The sequence below is a fragment of the Scyliorhinus torazame genome, chromosome 10 (genome assembly GCF_047496885.1).
Source record: "Scyliorhinus torazame isolate Kashiwa2021f chromosome 10, sScyTor2.1, whole genome shotgun sequence".
In the NCBI taxonomy this organism is placed as follows: Eukaryota; Metazoa; Chordata; class Chondrichthyes; order Carcharhiniformes; family Scyliorhinidae; genus Scyliorhinus; species Scyliorhinus torazame.
In genome coordinates, this window is record NC_092716.1 from 226,128,758 (window position 1) to 226,146,412 (window position 17,655).

The following is a 17,655-nucleotide window of genomic DNA, read 5'->3' on the forward strand; positions in this document are numbered from 1 at the left end:
TTTTAATATAATTTATGTACAGTATTTGTCAAAAATCAAACAAAAAAATGTTTTTCCCCCACTAAATATAATTGTAATTTTCTTCACCGACAAACATACACCTTTGTACTTATTTTTAAAATTGCAGACCTGATGAGCCATATAGATTTAGAAACATTAAAATAATGCAGTTGCTACAATCAGTGCTTCCCAAACGTTTTCCTAATATGACCCCTATTTTAATGCCTCAGACTTCATGTGATCCCCAAAGTGGAAATTTTGGGAGTAGGAGAGCTGTTGAGCAGGGGAGGAGGAAGAAGGCTTCAGTTGTTGAGTTGGGGAGGGTCTCTGGTTCTTGATTGGCCGGGTTTTGGGGGGGGGGGGGGGGTGAGGGAACAGAAATTGAGTGTTAGGACCGTTGATGAAAAAGCAGTGTTTCGACAAAAAAATTAACACCTACCTTTTCACAGGCTTTTTTGCAGAAGCAATCAGGCCTCAGAGGACAGTCCATTAGGTTATGGCCACCAACAGAAAAACCGTGAGGATTTGAAGTGGCTTTGTCACTGTGGTAATACCAGGTATTGCGGTACCAGAGAGAGGAATGACCATTGGCTAGACCGCAGGGTCTACCATTTGGCAATGTACATAGCCCCGCCCTGAGAGGCGGGGTATAAGAACCAATGCTGTCCCAGCAGCCTTCACTTCTGTAACTTTGCTGCTGGGTACAGTTCTATCTGATTGTAGCGCACAAAGACTCCGTGAGACGAATAGAGTGAAGTCGATGAGGCTTTATTAAGCGTGTCTGTTCCCCCGCAGCTCGATAGTAGAATAGCCTGCGGGGGAGGACTCCGGCTTCTTATACTCCGCCTTCAAGGTGGAGCTAGAGGTCAACGGCCAACCAGGACCCAGGATCTGTCAGCCAATGACATTAGGGCTTCCAGTCCCACATGACCCACAATACATACTACCACATTCACCCCTTGTCAAAAATGAACCCGGCGGGGTGATGCTTCGTATGGTGGTAAGGGTTTACAGGGCTGGTCCTGGGAGGAAAAAAAAAACATTCACATGGCAATACAGTATTGTACAATTTTGTCCTGTTTCGACTATTTACAGAGGGTATAGGGAGAAAAGCAAAATGTTCTTGTGAAAAGTCCATATTTTGATTTAGATCGACGCCACGAGTCGGTCGGGCGGTCTGGTCGTCCGTGTCGATCGCCTCGGCCCCGGTGGTGGTGCTTGTACCGGTGTTGTCGTCTCTGGGAGCCTTACGGTTTCAGCTTGGGCTTTATTCTTGGTCGGGCCTGAGGGGAGGGGAACCGATCCTCCTGGGAAGGGTGCGGTCGCGGGGTGCAGCGGTGGCAGGAAGGGGGGCGGTTGGGTGAATGGTGTCGGGGGGGGGGGGGGTGTGTGTTGCCGGCGGGCGCCAGATCCCGCAGGGAGACCGTGTCCTGTCGGCCGTCGGGGTACTCCACGTAAGCGTACTGCGGGTTCACGTGGAGGAGGTGAACCCTTTCGACCAACGGGTCCGCCTTATGTGCCCGCACATGCTTTCGGAGCAAGATGGGTCCTGGGGCCGCCAGCCAGGTCGGCAGCGACGTTCCAGAGGAGGACCTCCTAGGGAAGACAAGGAGACGCTCATGAGGCGTTTGATTAGTGCTCGTACATAATAACGACCGGATGGAGTGGAGAGCGTCCGGGAGGACCTCCTGCCACCGTGAAACTGGGAGGTCCCTGGACCGTAGGGCCAGTAGGACGGCCTTCCAGACCGTGCCGTTCTCCCTCTCTACTTGCCCGTTCCCCCGGGGGTTGTAGCTGGTCGTCCTGCTTGAGGCTATGCCCTTACTGAGCAGGAACTGGCGCAGCTCGTCACTCATGAAAGAGGACCCCCTGTCGCTGTGGACGTATGCGGGGCAACCGAACAGTGTGAAGATGCTGTTCAGGGCTTTAATGACTGTGGCCGCGGTCATGTCAGAGCAGGGAATGGCAAATGGGAAGCGGGAGTATTCGTCCACCACATTAAGAAAATATGCGTTGCGGTCGGTGGAGGGGAGGGCCCTTTGAAATCGAGACTAAGGCGTTCAAAGGGGCGGGAAGCCTTAATCAGGTGCGCACCATCCGGCCTGAAAAAATGCGGTTTGCATTCCGCGCAGATGTGGCAGTCCCTTGTGACTGTACGGACCTCCTCTAAAGAGTATGGGAGATTGCGGGACTTGATGAAGTGGTAAAACCGAGTGACCCCCGGGTGGCAGAGGTCCTCGTGGAGGGTTTGGAGGCGGTTAATTTGTGCGTTGGCACATGTGCCGCGGGATAGGGTATCGGACGGCTCGTTCAGCTTTCCAGGACGATACAAAATCTCGTAGTTGAAGGTGGAGAGCTCGATCCTCCACCTTAAGATCTTGTCGTTTTTGATTTTGCCCCGCAGTGCATTATCGAACATGAAGGCTACCGACCGTTGGTCAGTGAGGAGAGTGAATCTCCTGCCGGCCAGGTAATGCCTCCAATATCGCACAGCTTCCACTATGGCTTGGGCTTCCTTTTCCACTGAGGAGTGGCGGATTTCTGAGGCGTGGAGGGTCCGGGAGAAAAAGGCCACGGGTCTGCCCGCTTGGTTAAGGGTGGCCGCTAGAGCTACGTCGGAGGCGTCGCTCTCGACCTGGAAGGGGAGGGACTCGTCGATGGCGCGCATCGTGGCCTTTGCGATATCCGCTTTGATGCGGCTGAAGGCCTGGCAAGCCTCTGTCGACAGAGGGAAGGTCGTGGTCAGTATTAGGGGGCGGGCCTTGTCTGCGTACTGGGGGACCCACTGGGCGTAGTATGAAAAGAACCCCAGGCAGCGTTTCAGGGCTTTTGGGCAGTGCGGGAGGGGGAATTCCATGAGGGCGCGCATACGTTCGGGGTCGGGGCCTATTATCCCATTGCGCACTACGTAGCCCAGAATGGCTAGCCGATTGGTGCTAAAAACGCACTTGTCCTCGTTGTACGTGAGGTTCAAGGCTTTGGCGGTCTGGAGGAATTTTTGGAGGTTGGCGTCGTGGTCCTGCTGGTCGTGGCCGCAGATGGTTACATTGTCGAGATACGGGAACGTGGCCCGCAACCCGTGTTGATCAACCATTCGGTCCATCTCCCGTTGGAAAACCGAGACCCCGTTTGTGACGCCAAATGGGACCCTTAGGAAATGGTATAATCGCCCATCTGCCTCGAAGGCTGTGTACTTGCGGTCACTTGGGCGGATGGGCGGATGGGGAGCTGATGGTAGGCGGACTTGAGGTCCACGGTGGAGAAGACTTTATATTGGGCAATCCGACTGACCATGTCGGATATGCGGGGGAGAGGGTACGCGTCTAGTTGTGTGTACCTGTTGATGGTCTGGCTATAGTCTATGACCATCCTTTGTTTCTCCCCTGTCTTCACTACTACCACCTGCGCTCTCCAGGGACTATTGCTGGCCTGGATTATGCCCTCCTTTAGTAGCCGCTGGACTTCGGACCGAATGAAGGTCCGGTCCTGGGCGCTGTACCGTCTGCTCCTAGTGGCGACGGGTTTGCAATCCGGGGTGAGGTTCGCAAACAAGGACGGGGGTTGCACCTTGAGGGTTGCGAGGCCGCAGATAGTGAGTGGGGGTATTGGGCCGCCGAATTTGAACGTAAGGCTCTGTAGATTGCATTGGAAATCTAATCCCAGTAAGGTGGGGGCGCAGAGTTGGGGAAGGACGTTTAGTTTGTAGTTTTTGAACTCCCTCCCCTGCACCGTTAGGGTAACTATGCAGAATCCTGGGATCTGTACGGAGTGGGATCCTGCAGCTAGGGAAATCTTTTGTGCGCTGGGATAGGTGGTCAATGAACAGCGTCTTACCGTGTCGGGGTGGATAAAGCTCTCCGTGCTCCCGGAGTCGACTAGGCATGGTGTCTCGTGGCCGTTTATTAGCACCGTTGTCGTCGTCGTCTGGAGTGTCCGGGACCGAGCTTGATCGAGCGTAATTGAAGCGAGACGTGGTTGTAGTAGTGGAGTGGGGTCCGTTGTTGCCGTCCAAGATGGCGTCGGGGATGAACAAAATGGCCGCCCCCATACATCGCACGTGGCTGGGGGGGGGGTCACAAGATGGCGGCGGGGGTGGACAAAAATGGCCGCCCCCACGCGTCGTACAGGTCTGGGGTGGTCCAAGATGGCGGCGCCCTTCCTCCCCTCGTGGTGGCCGGGACCCAAAATGGCGGCGTCTGCGGGTCGCACATGGGGCGCTGGGGAGCGCTAGGACCGCGCGGAGCTCCCTCACCGGGGACAGCGGTGGTCGGGACCCAAGTTGGTAGCGCCGGCGGGTCAGACGTGGGGCGCGGGGGGGGGGGGGGGTTAGGGGGGCGTTAGGGACGCGCAAAACTCCCTCTTCTCCGTGGAGAGTGGTGGTCGGGACCCAAAGCGGTAGCGCCGGCGGGTCATACATGGGGTGTGGGGGGGGGGGTTGGGGAGCGTAAGCGGCGTGCAGGGCTCCCTGTTCTCCCGGGACCGTGGTGGTCGGGACCCAGAGCGGCTGCGGGTCGTACATGGCGTGCTGGGGGGGTTGGGGAGCGTAAACAGCTTGCAGGGCTCCCTGTTCTCCCGGGACAGCGGCGACCTCGCGGGACCGGCACACAACCGCGTAATGGCCCTTTTTCCCGCAGCTCTTGCAGATAGCTGCGCGGGCCGGGCAGCGCTGTCGGGGGTGTTTCGCCTGGCCGCAGAAATAACAGCGGGCGCCCCCGGTGCGACTTGGCGTTTGGACCACGCAAGCCTGTGGGGTGTCCGGGGGGGGGGGGGGGGTGGGTTTGTCGCGACGGGTACGTACGGAGCCCAATGGGCTGCCGCGCGGTCGGGGCCGTAGGCGCGGGTATTACGCGCGGCCACGTCTAGGGAGGCTGCTAGGGCCCGGGCCTCAGAGTCCTAGCGACTCTCTTTCTAGAAGTCTTTGGCGGATTTGGGAGGAATTCATACCTGCCACAAAAGCATCGCGCATTAACATGTCCGTGTGTTCATTTGCGTTCACCGAAGGGCAGCTGCAGGCTCGTCCCAAAATCAGCAGCGCGGCGTAGAATTCGTCCATCGATTCTCTGGGACCTTGCCGTCTCGTCGCGAGCTGGTAGCGAGCGTAGATTTGGTTAACTGGGCGGGCATAGAGACTTTTCAGTGCTGCGAACGCCGTCTGGAAATCCTCCGAGTCTTCGATGAGGGAGAAGATCTCCGTGCTCACCCTCGAGTGCAGGACCTGTAGTTTTTGGTCTTCTGTGACCCGGCCGGTGGCCGTTCTGAGGTAGGCCTCGAAGCAAGTCTGCCAGTGCTTGAAGGCTGCTGCCGCGTTCACTGCGTGGGGGCTGATCCTCAGGCATTCCGGAATGATCCTGAGCTCCATAGTCCTTTTTAGGCACGCTTAATAAATTGTAGCGCACAAAGACTCCGTGAGACGAATAGAGTGAAGTCGATGAGGCTTTATTAAGCGTGTCTGTTCCCCCGCAGCTCGATAGTAGAATGGCCTGCGGGGGAGGACTCCGGCTTCTTATACTCCGCCTTCAGGGCGGAGCTAGAGGTCAACGGCCAACCAGGACCCGGGATCTGTCAACCAATGACATTAGGGCTTCCAGTCCCACATGACCCCCAATACATACAACCACACTGATTAAAGCTGAATCGAAATGACTCCACGTGGACTCAAGAGTATTGATTGTGTATCAGTTACTTTCAGAAATCAATCAGCGTTCCATGGCAGCCATTGCTGCCTTGGAGTGTGAGATTACAAAATCTCATCTCGCAGCCAAACTGAGGGTCACGGCCCCCAGTTTGGGAAGCCCTGAGCTATATATTACTATTTTAACAATCGCAAACTTTCTGTACACTTAAATAAATCTCAAATAAATGTATTGACAGGAAAGTGCAAATACACTCTACTGGAGACCTAGAGATTCCTATTCATGAATTAGTCACTCTTGGCACATCCATAGGTACTTACTGATTGTTGTAAAGACATTCGTAAAGCAGAAGTAATCCACTGCATTGAAGGAAAGAAGGTGGTAAAGAAATTGTTCCTTCTCATCATCGCAGCGAAGGAAGGCATAGCGTTTATATAGTTTTCTGAAATTAAAAAGAGAGCAAGACTATCTTCATTTGATGAAATAGTTGAGGAGGATCTTTTAAATTTTTGATCAAATGTTAGCATTGTGTTAGGATGTTTCCACACGTGCTAAATCCAACAAAATATTAGACAATACAAAATATATTTTTCCTAATAAGGATCATATATCCAACCATAGTAGTGCACATGAAGTACTGATTTTTTGATAATTGCATCTGGAAGGACAGACAACACAAGTGTCCCCAGCAAAATAATTTGGAAATGGAACCAGTGCATCTAAGTTAATTACCAATTGTAAATCTGATATTCTTTAAAATCTAAGTTATTGAGATAATAGGTCAATAATTATGCTGCAAGAATAACTAAAAACAAAAGGCTGGAGGGGACTTGAAGAAGACCGAAAGAGTAACAATGATAAGTGATTCAATATTTAGAGGAACAGACGAGCATTTCTGTGGCCGTAGACATGAATCGAGGATGGTATGTTGCCTCCCTAATGCCAAGGTAAAGGAGGTCACTGATCGGCTGCAGAACACCATGAGGGGTGATGAGCAGTCACAGTACACATTGATACTAACAACATAGGCAAAAAGAGAGATGTGGTCCTGCAGTCAGAATTTAGGGAGCTAATGTAGGAAACTAGCAAGTAGGACCTCAAACGTAGTCATCTGTGGATTAGTCCTGGTCCAATGCAAAAATGAGTTTAGAAACAGGAGGATACAGCAGATGAATGCATGGTTGGAGAGATGGTGTAGGAGGGAGGACTTTAGATTCTTGGTATATTGGGATCAGTTCTGGGGAGGATGCAGCGCAGGAGGGAGCACCTAAACATAGCCAGGACCAATTTCCTTGTGGGACGATATATTATTGCTTTTGGGGCGGGTTTAAACTAATTTGGCAGGGGTATGGGAACCAGGTGGTAAAACAAGAGAGGGATATCAAGGTGCAAAGAATATTGACAGCACTAACAGATTGCCATTGGCTCTGTTTATGTGTAACCCGCTGGGCTGTACAAGTCCCATGTCCACCAGAACTGATCCCAATGCCTGAAGCCCTCCTTCATGCATCATCTCTCCAGCCATGCATTCATCTGCTCTGTCCTCCTGTTTCTATACTTACTTCTATAATTACTTTGTGCATGGTAATCCGCAGAATATTGGGAGAGACAGATAGTACTAGAGTAGGAAAATGCACAAAGAAAAATAAAAAGTCTAAGTTAGGGTTACACTGCAAGTATGGAGTGTGAGAAATAAGATTTGTGGAATTAAGTTTGGAGGAATTGTAAAAGCAAACAAGAGAAGTAAAGAGAGAGAATGAGAAGAGACTGATAACTAACATAAAAAGGAATCCAAAATCTCTTAGGTGTATAAATAGTAAAAGGTGGCAAAATAAGTGATAGTATCATTTAGGGGCCAAAAAGGGGATTATGAATTGAAGCTGGAGACCTGGTTGAGTTATTAAATAAATGTTTTCCATTTGCCTTTACCAAGGAAGCAAAGGTCCCCTCCAGCCTTTGCTACCGAGGTCATGGTGAAAGAGGAGGTAATTCATACTCTGGAGGGGTTTAAAATTGATAAAGTGGTGGCATTGGACAGGCTGTCTGTACCAAAAGTTGATCAGGCACCAGGATATAAACAGATTATTCTTGACGAAAATGAACATGGAAATAGCAGAGGCGTAGGTCATCATTTTCCAATTTTCCTTAGTCTCAGGGGTGGTGCTAGAAGACTGGAGAATTTCATACATTACACCCTTGTTCAAAGGCGGGTGTAATGATAAGCCCAGCAACTACAGGCCAGTTAGTTTAACCTCGCTGGTAGTGAAACGTTTGGAAATGATAATTCAAGACAAAATTGATAATTCAAGACAAAATGGCAAAAATGAATAAATTAAGGAAAGCCAGCATTGATTTTTGTTGAGGTAAAAGCATGTTTAACTAACTTGCTAGAATTTTTTTAATGAGGAAACAGAGTGGATTGATGAGGGTAATGCTGTTGACATGGTATATATGCACTTCCAAAAAGCATTTGATAAAGAGCCAAACAACAAATTTTTGTGCAAAGTTAGAACTCATGGAATAAAATGGACAGCAGCAGCATGGAAACGGTTGGAAGGTGTTGGATGAAGTTCAGTAGGTCTTATTAAGTTATTCATATGGGCAGGATTAGAATCATAGAATTTACAGTGCAGCAGGAGGCATTGCGGCCCATCGAGTCTGCACCGGCCCTCGGAAAGAGCACCCTACGTAAGCCCACACCTCTACCCTATCCCCGTAACCCAGTAACCCCACCTAACCTTTTGGACCTTGAGGGGTAATTTAGCATGTACATCTATTAAAGTAGAAGATTTAAGAAACAGGGTTCATTTCAGAGGTGGGATCAAAGGTAATTATTCAAGGAACATAAAGAATGGTAAATTCATTGGACAAACAGGAACTTATATCATCCACGTGCAACATCTCGTCTTGAAGGTCCATCAAGAACAAAGTCAAGACTTAAATTCGGAGGACCATTGGCTGACAACAAACTAGGATGTAGCTCACAATAATCACTTGTAAATTTTTTTCAAAAAATATTTTTATTCTCCTTTTTCACATTTTCTCCCAAATTTGCACCCACCAACAATAAACAATAAGCAGTAGCGAATATGTCAATCCCCATATCAACAACAACAATCCCACACTCCCACCAACCCCCAAACAACTGCCCACATGTCAACATAAACAAATAATAAAAGGGAATCCGGAATCACCCATAGTCACCATTAACACATACAGTCCCCCTCCCCCCAACCCTCCCAACCACTCCCCCACCCCCCTACTAATGTTCGATGTTATCCAATTCTTGAAAGTGCATAATGAATAACACCCATAAATTGTAGAACCCCTTCCCCTCAGTTCAAACTTAACCTTCTCAAGAGTCAAGAATTCCAACAGGTCCCCCTGCCACACCAGGGCACAGGGTGGAGAGGTTGCTCTCCATCCCAACAGGATCCGCCTTCGGGCGATCAACGAGGTGAAGGCTACAACATCTGCCTCCGCACCGGTTTCCAACCCCGGCTGCTCCGACACCCCGAATATGGCCTCCCAAGGGCCCAGGTGCACCACTTTAGAGATTACACTGAAAACCTCCTTGCAATAATCCTCTTGCTTTGGACAGGACCAAAACATATGAATGTGATTTGCAGGGCCACCCCTGCAACGTTCACACACATCTTCTACCCCCTCAAAGAGCTCATCCTCATCCTTGTGAGGTGTGCTCTATATACCACTTTCAGCTGTATCAGCCCCAATCTCGCGCACGAGGTGGAGGCGTTCATTCTCCGGAGAACCTCACACCAGAACCCCTCCTCCATACCCTCTCCCAACTCTTCCTCCCACTTTACTTTAATCCTTCCAGTGGTGCCTTCTCTTCTTCCAAAATAGCCCCGTAAACCGCCGACACTACCCCCTTCTCCAGTCCCCATGTCGTCAGCACCTCTTCCAGCAACGTGGAGGCCAGCTCCACCGGGAAGGTCTGTTTCTCCTTCCTGGCAAAATCTCGTACCTGCACCTATCTAAACATTTCCCCCTGCTCCAGCCCATACTTCGCTCCCAGCTCCTTCAATCCTGCAAACCGACCCCCAAGAAACAAATCTTTTAGGGTCTTAATCCCCATCTCCTCCCATTTCCAAAAATTTCCGTCCCAGTTCCCTGGCTCAAATCTGTGGTTCCCCCGAATCGGCATTTCCCTTGACCCGGTCCCCAAACTGAAATGTTGACTGCCTCCAAATTCTCAATGAAGCTATTAATGCCAGACTCCCCGAGTATGTCGCCGGGGCCATCGGGAGCGGCACTGTTGTTAGCACCTTCAATCCTGACCCCCTACACAAACTCTCTTCCATTCTGACCCACTGGGTCAACCCCTCTGACCCAACACTGCACCTTCTCCACATTCGCCGCCCAGTAATAATACATCAGGTTCGGAAGACCCAAACCTCCTGCCTGCCACCCCCTCTGTAACAGCACCTTTGTAACTCTGGCCACCTTCCCTCCCCATTGAACAAGGTAATCATTCCTTCAATCTCTCTGGAAAATGCCTTTGGCAGGAAAATCGGCAGGTGTGGTGATCCACTGTAATAAGAGATGGAAGGTAGGACCTGCACTACAGGTTCGCCGGTAGCTCCTGCTGGCTGGCTCCGCCCAGGGAGAACTGTATAAATATGCATGACCTCCAGTGCCCTGCCATTTCGCCAGCTGCAGCAGGAGGCCACGCATCTGTCTGAAATAAAGCCACAGTTGTACCCAACTTTAGTCTTTGTGCAACTGATCGTGCATCAATTTATTACAGTTAGATTTTCCACAGAATGGATATCCGAATTAAGCCCGATCGCCTGCAGCTGGATCCTCACTCGCCCGACGCCAGGAAAGACTTTACTCACTGGCTAGTGTTTCGAGGCTTACATCAACGCGGCAGACCCTGCGCCAACGGAGGCTCAGAAGATCAACGTCCTGTACTCCAGACTGAGCTCCAGCGTGTTCCCGTTGATCCAAGACGCCACGACTTACACAAAAGCAATGGAACTCCTCAAAGAACACTACGCGCAGAAGGCGAACACGCTCTTCGGCAGGCATGTACTCGCCACCCGCTCGCAACTACCTGGTGAGTCCATCGAAGACTTCTGACGGGCCCTAATTCCACTCGTCCGGGACTGTGACTGTCAGACCGTCACGGCCGCCGAACACGCGAATCTCCTTATGCGCAATGCCTTCATGACGGGGATTCCGTCGGACCGTATCCGAGAACGATTGCTGGAAGGGGTTACGCTCGAACTGGCGGAGACGAAAACCTTGGCACTCTCCATGACGGTCGCATCCCGTAACGTACAATCGTACCTCTCCCGCCGCGCTGCCCACCCTTCTGCCACTTCCTACCCCTCCTGGACCCCACTGACGACCTCCTCAGCCGGGGCCCTGCCTTCGCAATATGCCTGCGCCGCACGCCGATCCGCGCACCCCGTGGGTCCCCGCTGCTACTTCTGTGGTCAGCTGAGGCATCCTCGCCAACACTGCCCGGCCCGCACTGCAGTTTGTAAAGCCTGCAGTAAAAAGGGCTACCTCGCAGCTGTGTGCCAGGCCCGCGCAGTCGCTGCGATCGCGCCCGCTATCGCCCCTCCCCCACGCAATGTGTGCACCATGGGTGCAGCCATCTTGTTCCCCACAGGGTCCCCAGACATCCCGACATCGGAACCGCACACGCTCATCACCCGAAGCATCCGATGACTACCCGCAGTTCGCTTCGATGACGCTGGACCAATCTCGCCCGCACAATCTGGCCACCGCGTCGACGATGGTTAAAATCAACGGCCACGCGACCTCGTGCCTGCTGGACTCCAGGAGCACCGAAAGCTTCGTTCACCCAGATACGGTAAGGCGCTGCTCCCTCGCGGCCCACCCTGCCAATCAAAGGATCTCCCTAGCCTCCGGAATCCACTCCGTCCCGATCCGAGGCTTTTGTACAGTCACCTTCACGATCCAGGGCGTAGAATTTAGTAACTTCCGCCTCTATGTCCTTCCTAATCTCTGCACTGCACTCCTGTCGGGCCTGGACTTCCCGTGCAACCTCCAGAGCCTCACCCTCAAATTCGGTGGGCCCTTACCCCCCCCCCCCCCTTACCGTTTGCGGCCTCGCGACCCTCAAGGTCGATCCCCTCTCCCTTTTTGCCAATCTAACTGCAGATTGCAAGCCCGTTGCCACTAGGAGCAGACGGTACAGCACCCAGGACAAGACCTTCATCAGGTCCGAAGTCCAGCGGCTGCTTGAGGGTATTATCGAGGCCAGGAACAGTCCCTGGAGAGCCCAAGTGGTAGTGGTTAAAACTGGGGAGAAACACAGGATGGTCGTGGACTACAGCCAGACCATCAATCGGTACACGCAGCTCGACGCGTACCCCCTCCCACGGATATCTGATATGGTCAATCAGATTGCACAGTACCGGGTCTTCTCAACAATTGACCTGAAATCCACCTACCACCAGCTCCCCATCCAGAAGTCGGACCGGCCATACACTGCCTTCGAGGCGGACGGTCGCCTCTACCACTTCCTTCGGGTCCCTTTCGGTGTCACAAATGGGGTCTCGGTCTTCCAAAGAGAGATGGACCGAATGGTCGACCAGTACGGTTTGCGGGCCACCTTTCCGTACTTAGATAATGTCACCATTTGCGGCCATGACCAGCAGGACCACGATGCCAACCTCGATAAATTCCTCCGCACTGCCACTCTTCTCAACCTGACCTACAACAAAGAGAAGTGTGTGTTCAGCACGACCCGGTTAGCCATTCTCGGCTATATAGTCCAAAACGGACTTCTCGGGCCCGACCCCGACCGCATGCGCCCCCTCATGGAACTTCCCCTCCCCCACTGCCCCAAGGCCCTCAAACGCTGCCTGGGGTTCTTTTCCTACTACGCTCAGTGGGTCCCAAACCATGCGGACAAGGCCTGCCCACTCATCCAGTCCACCCAATTCCCCCTCGTGGCCGAGGCACAACACGCTTTCGCCAGCATCAGAACAGTCATCGCCAAGGCCGGGAAGCGCGCAGTGGACGAGTCACTGCCTTTCCAAGTAGAAAGCGACGCTTCAGACGTCGCCCTTGCCGCCACTCTAAACCAGGCAGGCAGACCCGTGGCATTCTTTTCCCGCACCCTTCATGCCTCTGAAATTCGACACTCATCCGTCGAAAAGGAGGCCCAAGCTATCGTTGAAGCTGTGCGGCATTAGAGGCATTACCTGGCCGGTAAGAGATTCACTCTCCTTACGGACCAATGGTCGGTAGCCTTTATGTTCAATAACACAGCGGGGCAAGATCAAAAATGATAAAATCTTGCGGTGGAGAATTGAGCTCTCCGCGTATGATTACGAGATCTTGTATCGCCCCGGTAAACTCAACGAGCCCCCAGACTCCCTCTCCTGAGGTACATGTGCCAGCGCACAAGTGGACCAACTCCGAGCCCTACACGACAGCCTTTGTCACCCAGGGGTCACTCGATTGTACCATCTGGTCAAAGCTCGCAATCTGCCCTACTCCGTCGTGGAAGTAAGGACAGTCACCAGGGGCTGCCAGGTCTGTGCGGAGTGCAAGCCGCACTTCTACCGGCCGGACCGTACGCGCCTGGTGAAGGCTTCCCACCCCTTGGAACACCTCAGCGTGGATGTCAAAGGGCCCCTCCCCTCCACCGACTGTAACACATACATTCTCAGTGTGGTCGACGAGTACTCCAGATTCCCCTTCGTCATCCCATGCCCCGATATGACGTCTGCCACCGTCATCAAGGCCCTCAGCACCATCTTTGCCTTGTTCGGTTTCCCCGCCTACATCCACAGTGACAGGGGATCCGCATTCATGAGCGATGAGCTGCGTCAGTTCCTGCTCAGCAGGGGTATAGCCTCCAGCAGGATGACCCCGGGGAAACGGGCAAGTAGAACGGGAGAATTGGATGGTTTGGAGGGCCGTCCAGCTGGCCCTACGGTCCAGGAACCTCCCAGCCTCTCACTGGCAGGAGGTCCTCCCTGACGCTCTACAGTCCATCCGGTCACTATTGTGCACCGCCACTAATAATACACCCCATGTACGTGTTTTCACCTTCCCCAGTAAGTCCACATCCGGGGTGTCGCTCCTGACTTAGCTCGCTGCTCCAGGACCGGTCCTTCTCCGTAGGCACGTCCAACTCCACAAGACGGACCCCTTGGTGGACAGGGTTCACCTACACCACGCCAACCCTCAATATGCCTACGTTGAGTTCCCCAATGGCCGCCAAGATACTTTCTCACTCGGGGACCTGGCACAGTCAGGTTCCACCCCAACCCCCCCCCACCTCCCACCGCGCCGCCAATATTGACCCCACTAGACCACCCCCCATTTCCCTTTTCCGCACAAGAGGACGAAGAGGACTTCTGCACGCTCCCGGAGTTCCCGATGACTGGCCAGCATCCGCACCGCCACAGCTGCCACCTCCACCACTGCCAGCACCGACTTCGCCACCACCGTTACGCCGCTCCCAAAGAAGCACCAAAGCACCGGACCGGGACTCCGGACCGTCAACATGGACTTTTCTTTCCCTACCACTGTACATAATTGCACTAATTGTATATAGTTTCACGTCACCCCCACCGGACCCATTTTTAACAGGGGGTGAATGTGGTGATCCACTGTAATAGGAAATGTAAGGTAGGACCTGCACTACAGGTTCGCCGGTAGCTCCTGTCGGCTGGCTCCGCCCAGGGAGAACTGTGCATGAACATGCATAAATATGCATGACCTCCAGTGCCCTGCCATTTCGCCAGCTGCAGCAGGAGACCACGCATCTGACTGTAATAAAGCCACAGTTGTACCCAACTTTAGTCTTTGTGCAATTGATCGTGCATCAGCAGGCATTGGAAAATAAACAGGAATCACAGCAACACGTTCATTTTAACCACCTGTACCCGACCCGCCAGTGACAGAGGAAGACCATCCACCTTGCCAGATCAACTTTCACTCTCCCACCAAACTAGAAATGTTGTACCTACGGAGCCCCCCTCCCCCACTCCCGAGCAACCTGCAGCCCCAGGTATCTAAAGTGAGCCCCTGCCCAATGGAATGGCAGCCCACCCCCACCCTGCCCCCACCCCCGGCCGAGACACCACAAAATACTCACTCTTGTCTATATTTAATTTGTACCCCGAGAAAGACCCAAACACCCAAAGCAGCTCCAATATTCCCCCTATTGACACACTCGGTTCCGACACGTATAACAGCAAGTCATCGGCATATAAGGACGTCCTATAATAACTTATGAATTATTTATTATTAAATATTTTACAGTTTCAGTATTGCTAGGTGCTTTGCTTCTGTATATTTCACCTGTAAATCAATCAAACCGCACTGGCAATGGTGGCCGTGAAGTGAGTGGTCGCACACAGGCAGCTCCGGCTCGAAGGCGCTGGTTGGAGCACCTTTTACCCAAAAGTGGGGTAGTTTCGCCAGGAAAGCATAGCCGAAAGTATGGAGGAGAAGTTCCCCCAAGTGTGTGGCATGTCTGCTGGTTACCAGACCCAGCAAAAAAAGGTTAAGGACCTGGCCAAGGAATTAGAGGAGACCTCTGGCACAGTAACAATTGTGAAGATGGTGGACGGGAAGGATCGGCACAAGTTGGAAAGCCCCAGATGGAGCAGTTGGTGGCATTTATTAAAGAAGAATTCCGTCAGCAACGAAAGGAGATGCACAAGGACCGGCGAAGGCGATTGAGGAAGCAGAGCACCCCTGAAAGGATCGATGGAGCGAGTGGAGAAATGTCTTGAAGCACAGGGGTCACAGATATGGGAGATGGAGGTGATGTCCAACCACAGTGATCGGGTGGTGGGTGTCGTTGGAGGCGGAGGTGGGTCTCCTGGGGATCTTTGTAAGTCACTGAGAGCAAAGGTAGAGGAGCAGGAGAACAGGTCCAGGAGGCAGAATTTGCATCTTGTTAGCCTGCCGGAGGGTGTGGAAGGTACAAGTGCAAGAGATGCGTTTCAAGGATGCTGGCGGGGCTGGTGGCGGAGGGGCTGCTAGACAAGACTCCAGAGGTGGACAGGGTGCACAGGTTCCTAAGGCAAAAGCCGAGAACGGGGCAGCCGCCACGGGCGGTGATTGTGAGGCTCCACAAGTTTGTGGAGAAGGAAAAGATCCTGCGGTGGGCCAGGGAGAAGCGGAACTGCGACTGGGAGGGGAACCGGGGCCGCATTTACCAAGATATCGGTGCAGTGCCCATGAAGAGGCGTGCCCGATTTAACAAGGCCAAGGCAGTGCTGTACAGAAGGCAAATTTGGTTTGAGGTACTGTACCCGGCAAAACTCTGGGTATGTTTGATGGTCTGGGGCACTATTTTGAAATGCCAGAAGAGGCCAATGACTTCATTAATTGGGGGAGTACTGAATGGTGATGGGAGACGGAGGAGCTGGAACAGCAGAGGTCAGAAGTTGTGGGTATTGTGGGAGGTTTTTTGGTTGTTGGATTTTGTTGTTGTTTGTTAGGGGGCTATAGGTTTGTAAGGGGGCAACTGCAACCCTCCCCCCTCCCGCCGTCTGTGGTGTTTTCTTTTGGAGGGGGTGACCTGTGTTTTTGGATGTGTCTGTGTTTGTGTGCGGAGGGTGGGGTTCACAGGGAGCCATTTGCACAGACAAACGAGGAAAAGGTGGTGGAAGTGGTAGGTAGGAGGGGCCTTCGGGAAGGAGCTGCCACTCTGGCAGGTAATGCTGGTGAACAGACGTGAGGTGGCCTGCGGATGGCCAGGCGTATGTGGGGGGGGGGGGGCACAATGTGGCAGAGTGAGATCCTGGGAAGGTTCGGGTTTGGCCCGAAGTTTGCGACGTGGGTGCATCGGTTGTATGTGGTTCCGGTGGCGAGTGCACAGACTAATGAGATGAGTTCATGGAGTTTTGCGCTGCACAGGGGAATGTTGCAGGGGTGTCCGCTGTCGCCGCTGGCGATAGAGCCTCTGGCGATGGCCCTTAGGGGGTCAGTGGAGTGGCAGGGTATTGTGAGGGGGAGTAGAGAACAGCGGGTGTCACTGTACGCAGACGACCTGTTGCTGTTTGTGTCGGACTGGAGAGTCTGGGGAGAATTATGAACATACTGGAGAGGTTCAGGGCCTTCTCAGGATACAAGTTGAATGTCAGAAACAGCGAGGTGCTTCCAGTGAATGCGACGGGTTGGGGAACCAATCTGAGGCGTTGCCATTTCGGGTAGTCAGGACAGGTTCAGGTATTTGGGGGTCCAAGTGACGGGGGAGTGGGTGACAATGCACAAGTGGAATCTGACAACGTTGGTGGAGGAGATTAGGGGGGATTTTAGGAGATGGGATACACTGAACCTGACACTGGCGGGGAGGGTCCAGGTGGTTAAGATGAACGTGCTGCTGAGTTTCCTGTTTGTATTCCAGACCCTCCCGATTTCTATCCTGGAAATTGGACACAGTGATCTTGGAATTTATATGGGTGGGAAAGGTACCAAGGGTAAAAAGGGCCCTGTTACAGAGGCAGAAAGGGGGATTGACACTACTAAACCTGCTGCAGTACCACTGGGAAGCGAACTTGGAGAAGATGAGACGTTGGTGGGAGGGTGAAGGGTTAGAGTGGGTTAGGATGGAGGAGGAGTCCTGTAGAAGGTCCAGCCTGAGGGCCATGCTGGTTTAGCACAGTGTGCTAAACAGCTGGCTTGTAATGCAGAACATGGCCAATAACGCGGGTTCAATTCCCGTACCGGCCTCCCCGAACAGGTGCCGGAATGTGGCGACTAGGGACTTTTCACACTAACTTCATTGAAGCCTACTTGTGACAATAAGCAATTATTATGATGACGGTGTTGCTTCCACTGGCGTTGGGGATGTACAAGGGGACCCCAGTGGTACAGTCCACGATTAGGGCGTGGAACCAGTTGAGGCGACACTTTAGAATGGAGGGGATGTTGGTGCTGACACAGTTGTGTGGAAATCACAGGTTTAAGTCGTGGGAAACGGATGGCATGTACAAGAAGTGGAGGGAGGCGGGGCAGGTGAGGGTGAAGGACTTGTTCTTGGAAGAGA

General features: G+C 52.7%; 1 protein-coding gene across 8 annotated transcripts in view; it reads right to left on the bottom strand.

Annotated features, from left to right (window-relative positions):
* Positions 1-17,655, bottom strand: part of dennd5a (DENN/MADD domain containing 5A) — a 496,539-nt gene that overhangs the window by 81,583 nt on the left and 397,301 nt on the right. For all 8 annotated transcript variants that reach the window (XR_011933108.1, XR_011933106.1, XR_011933109.1 and 5 more), the window contains one exon: positions 5,954-6,075. Coding sequence is in view for 4 of the 8 variants with exons in the window: in XM_072466513.1 (XP_072322614.1) it covers positions 5,954-6,075 (122 nt within the window). In the remaining 4 variants the exon portion in view is untranslated. The remainder of the gene's footprint in view (positions 1-5,953; positions 6,076-17,655) is intronic.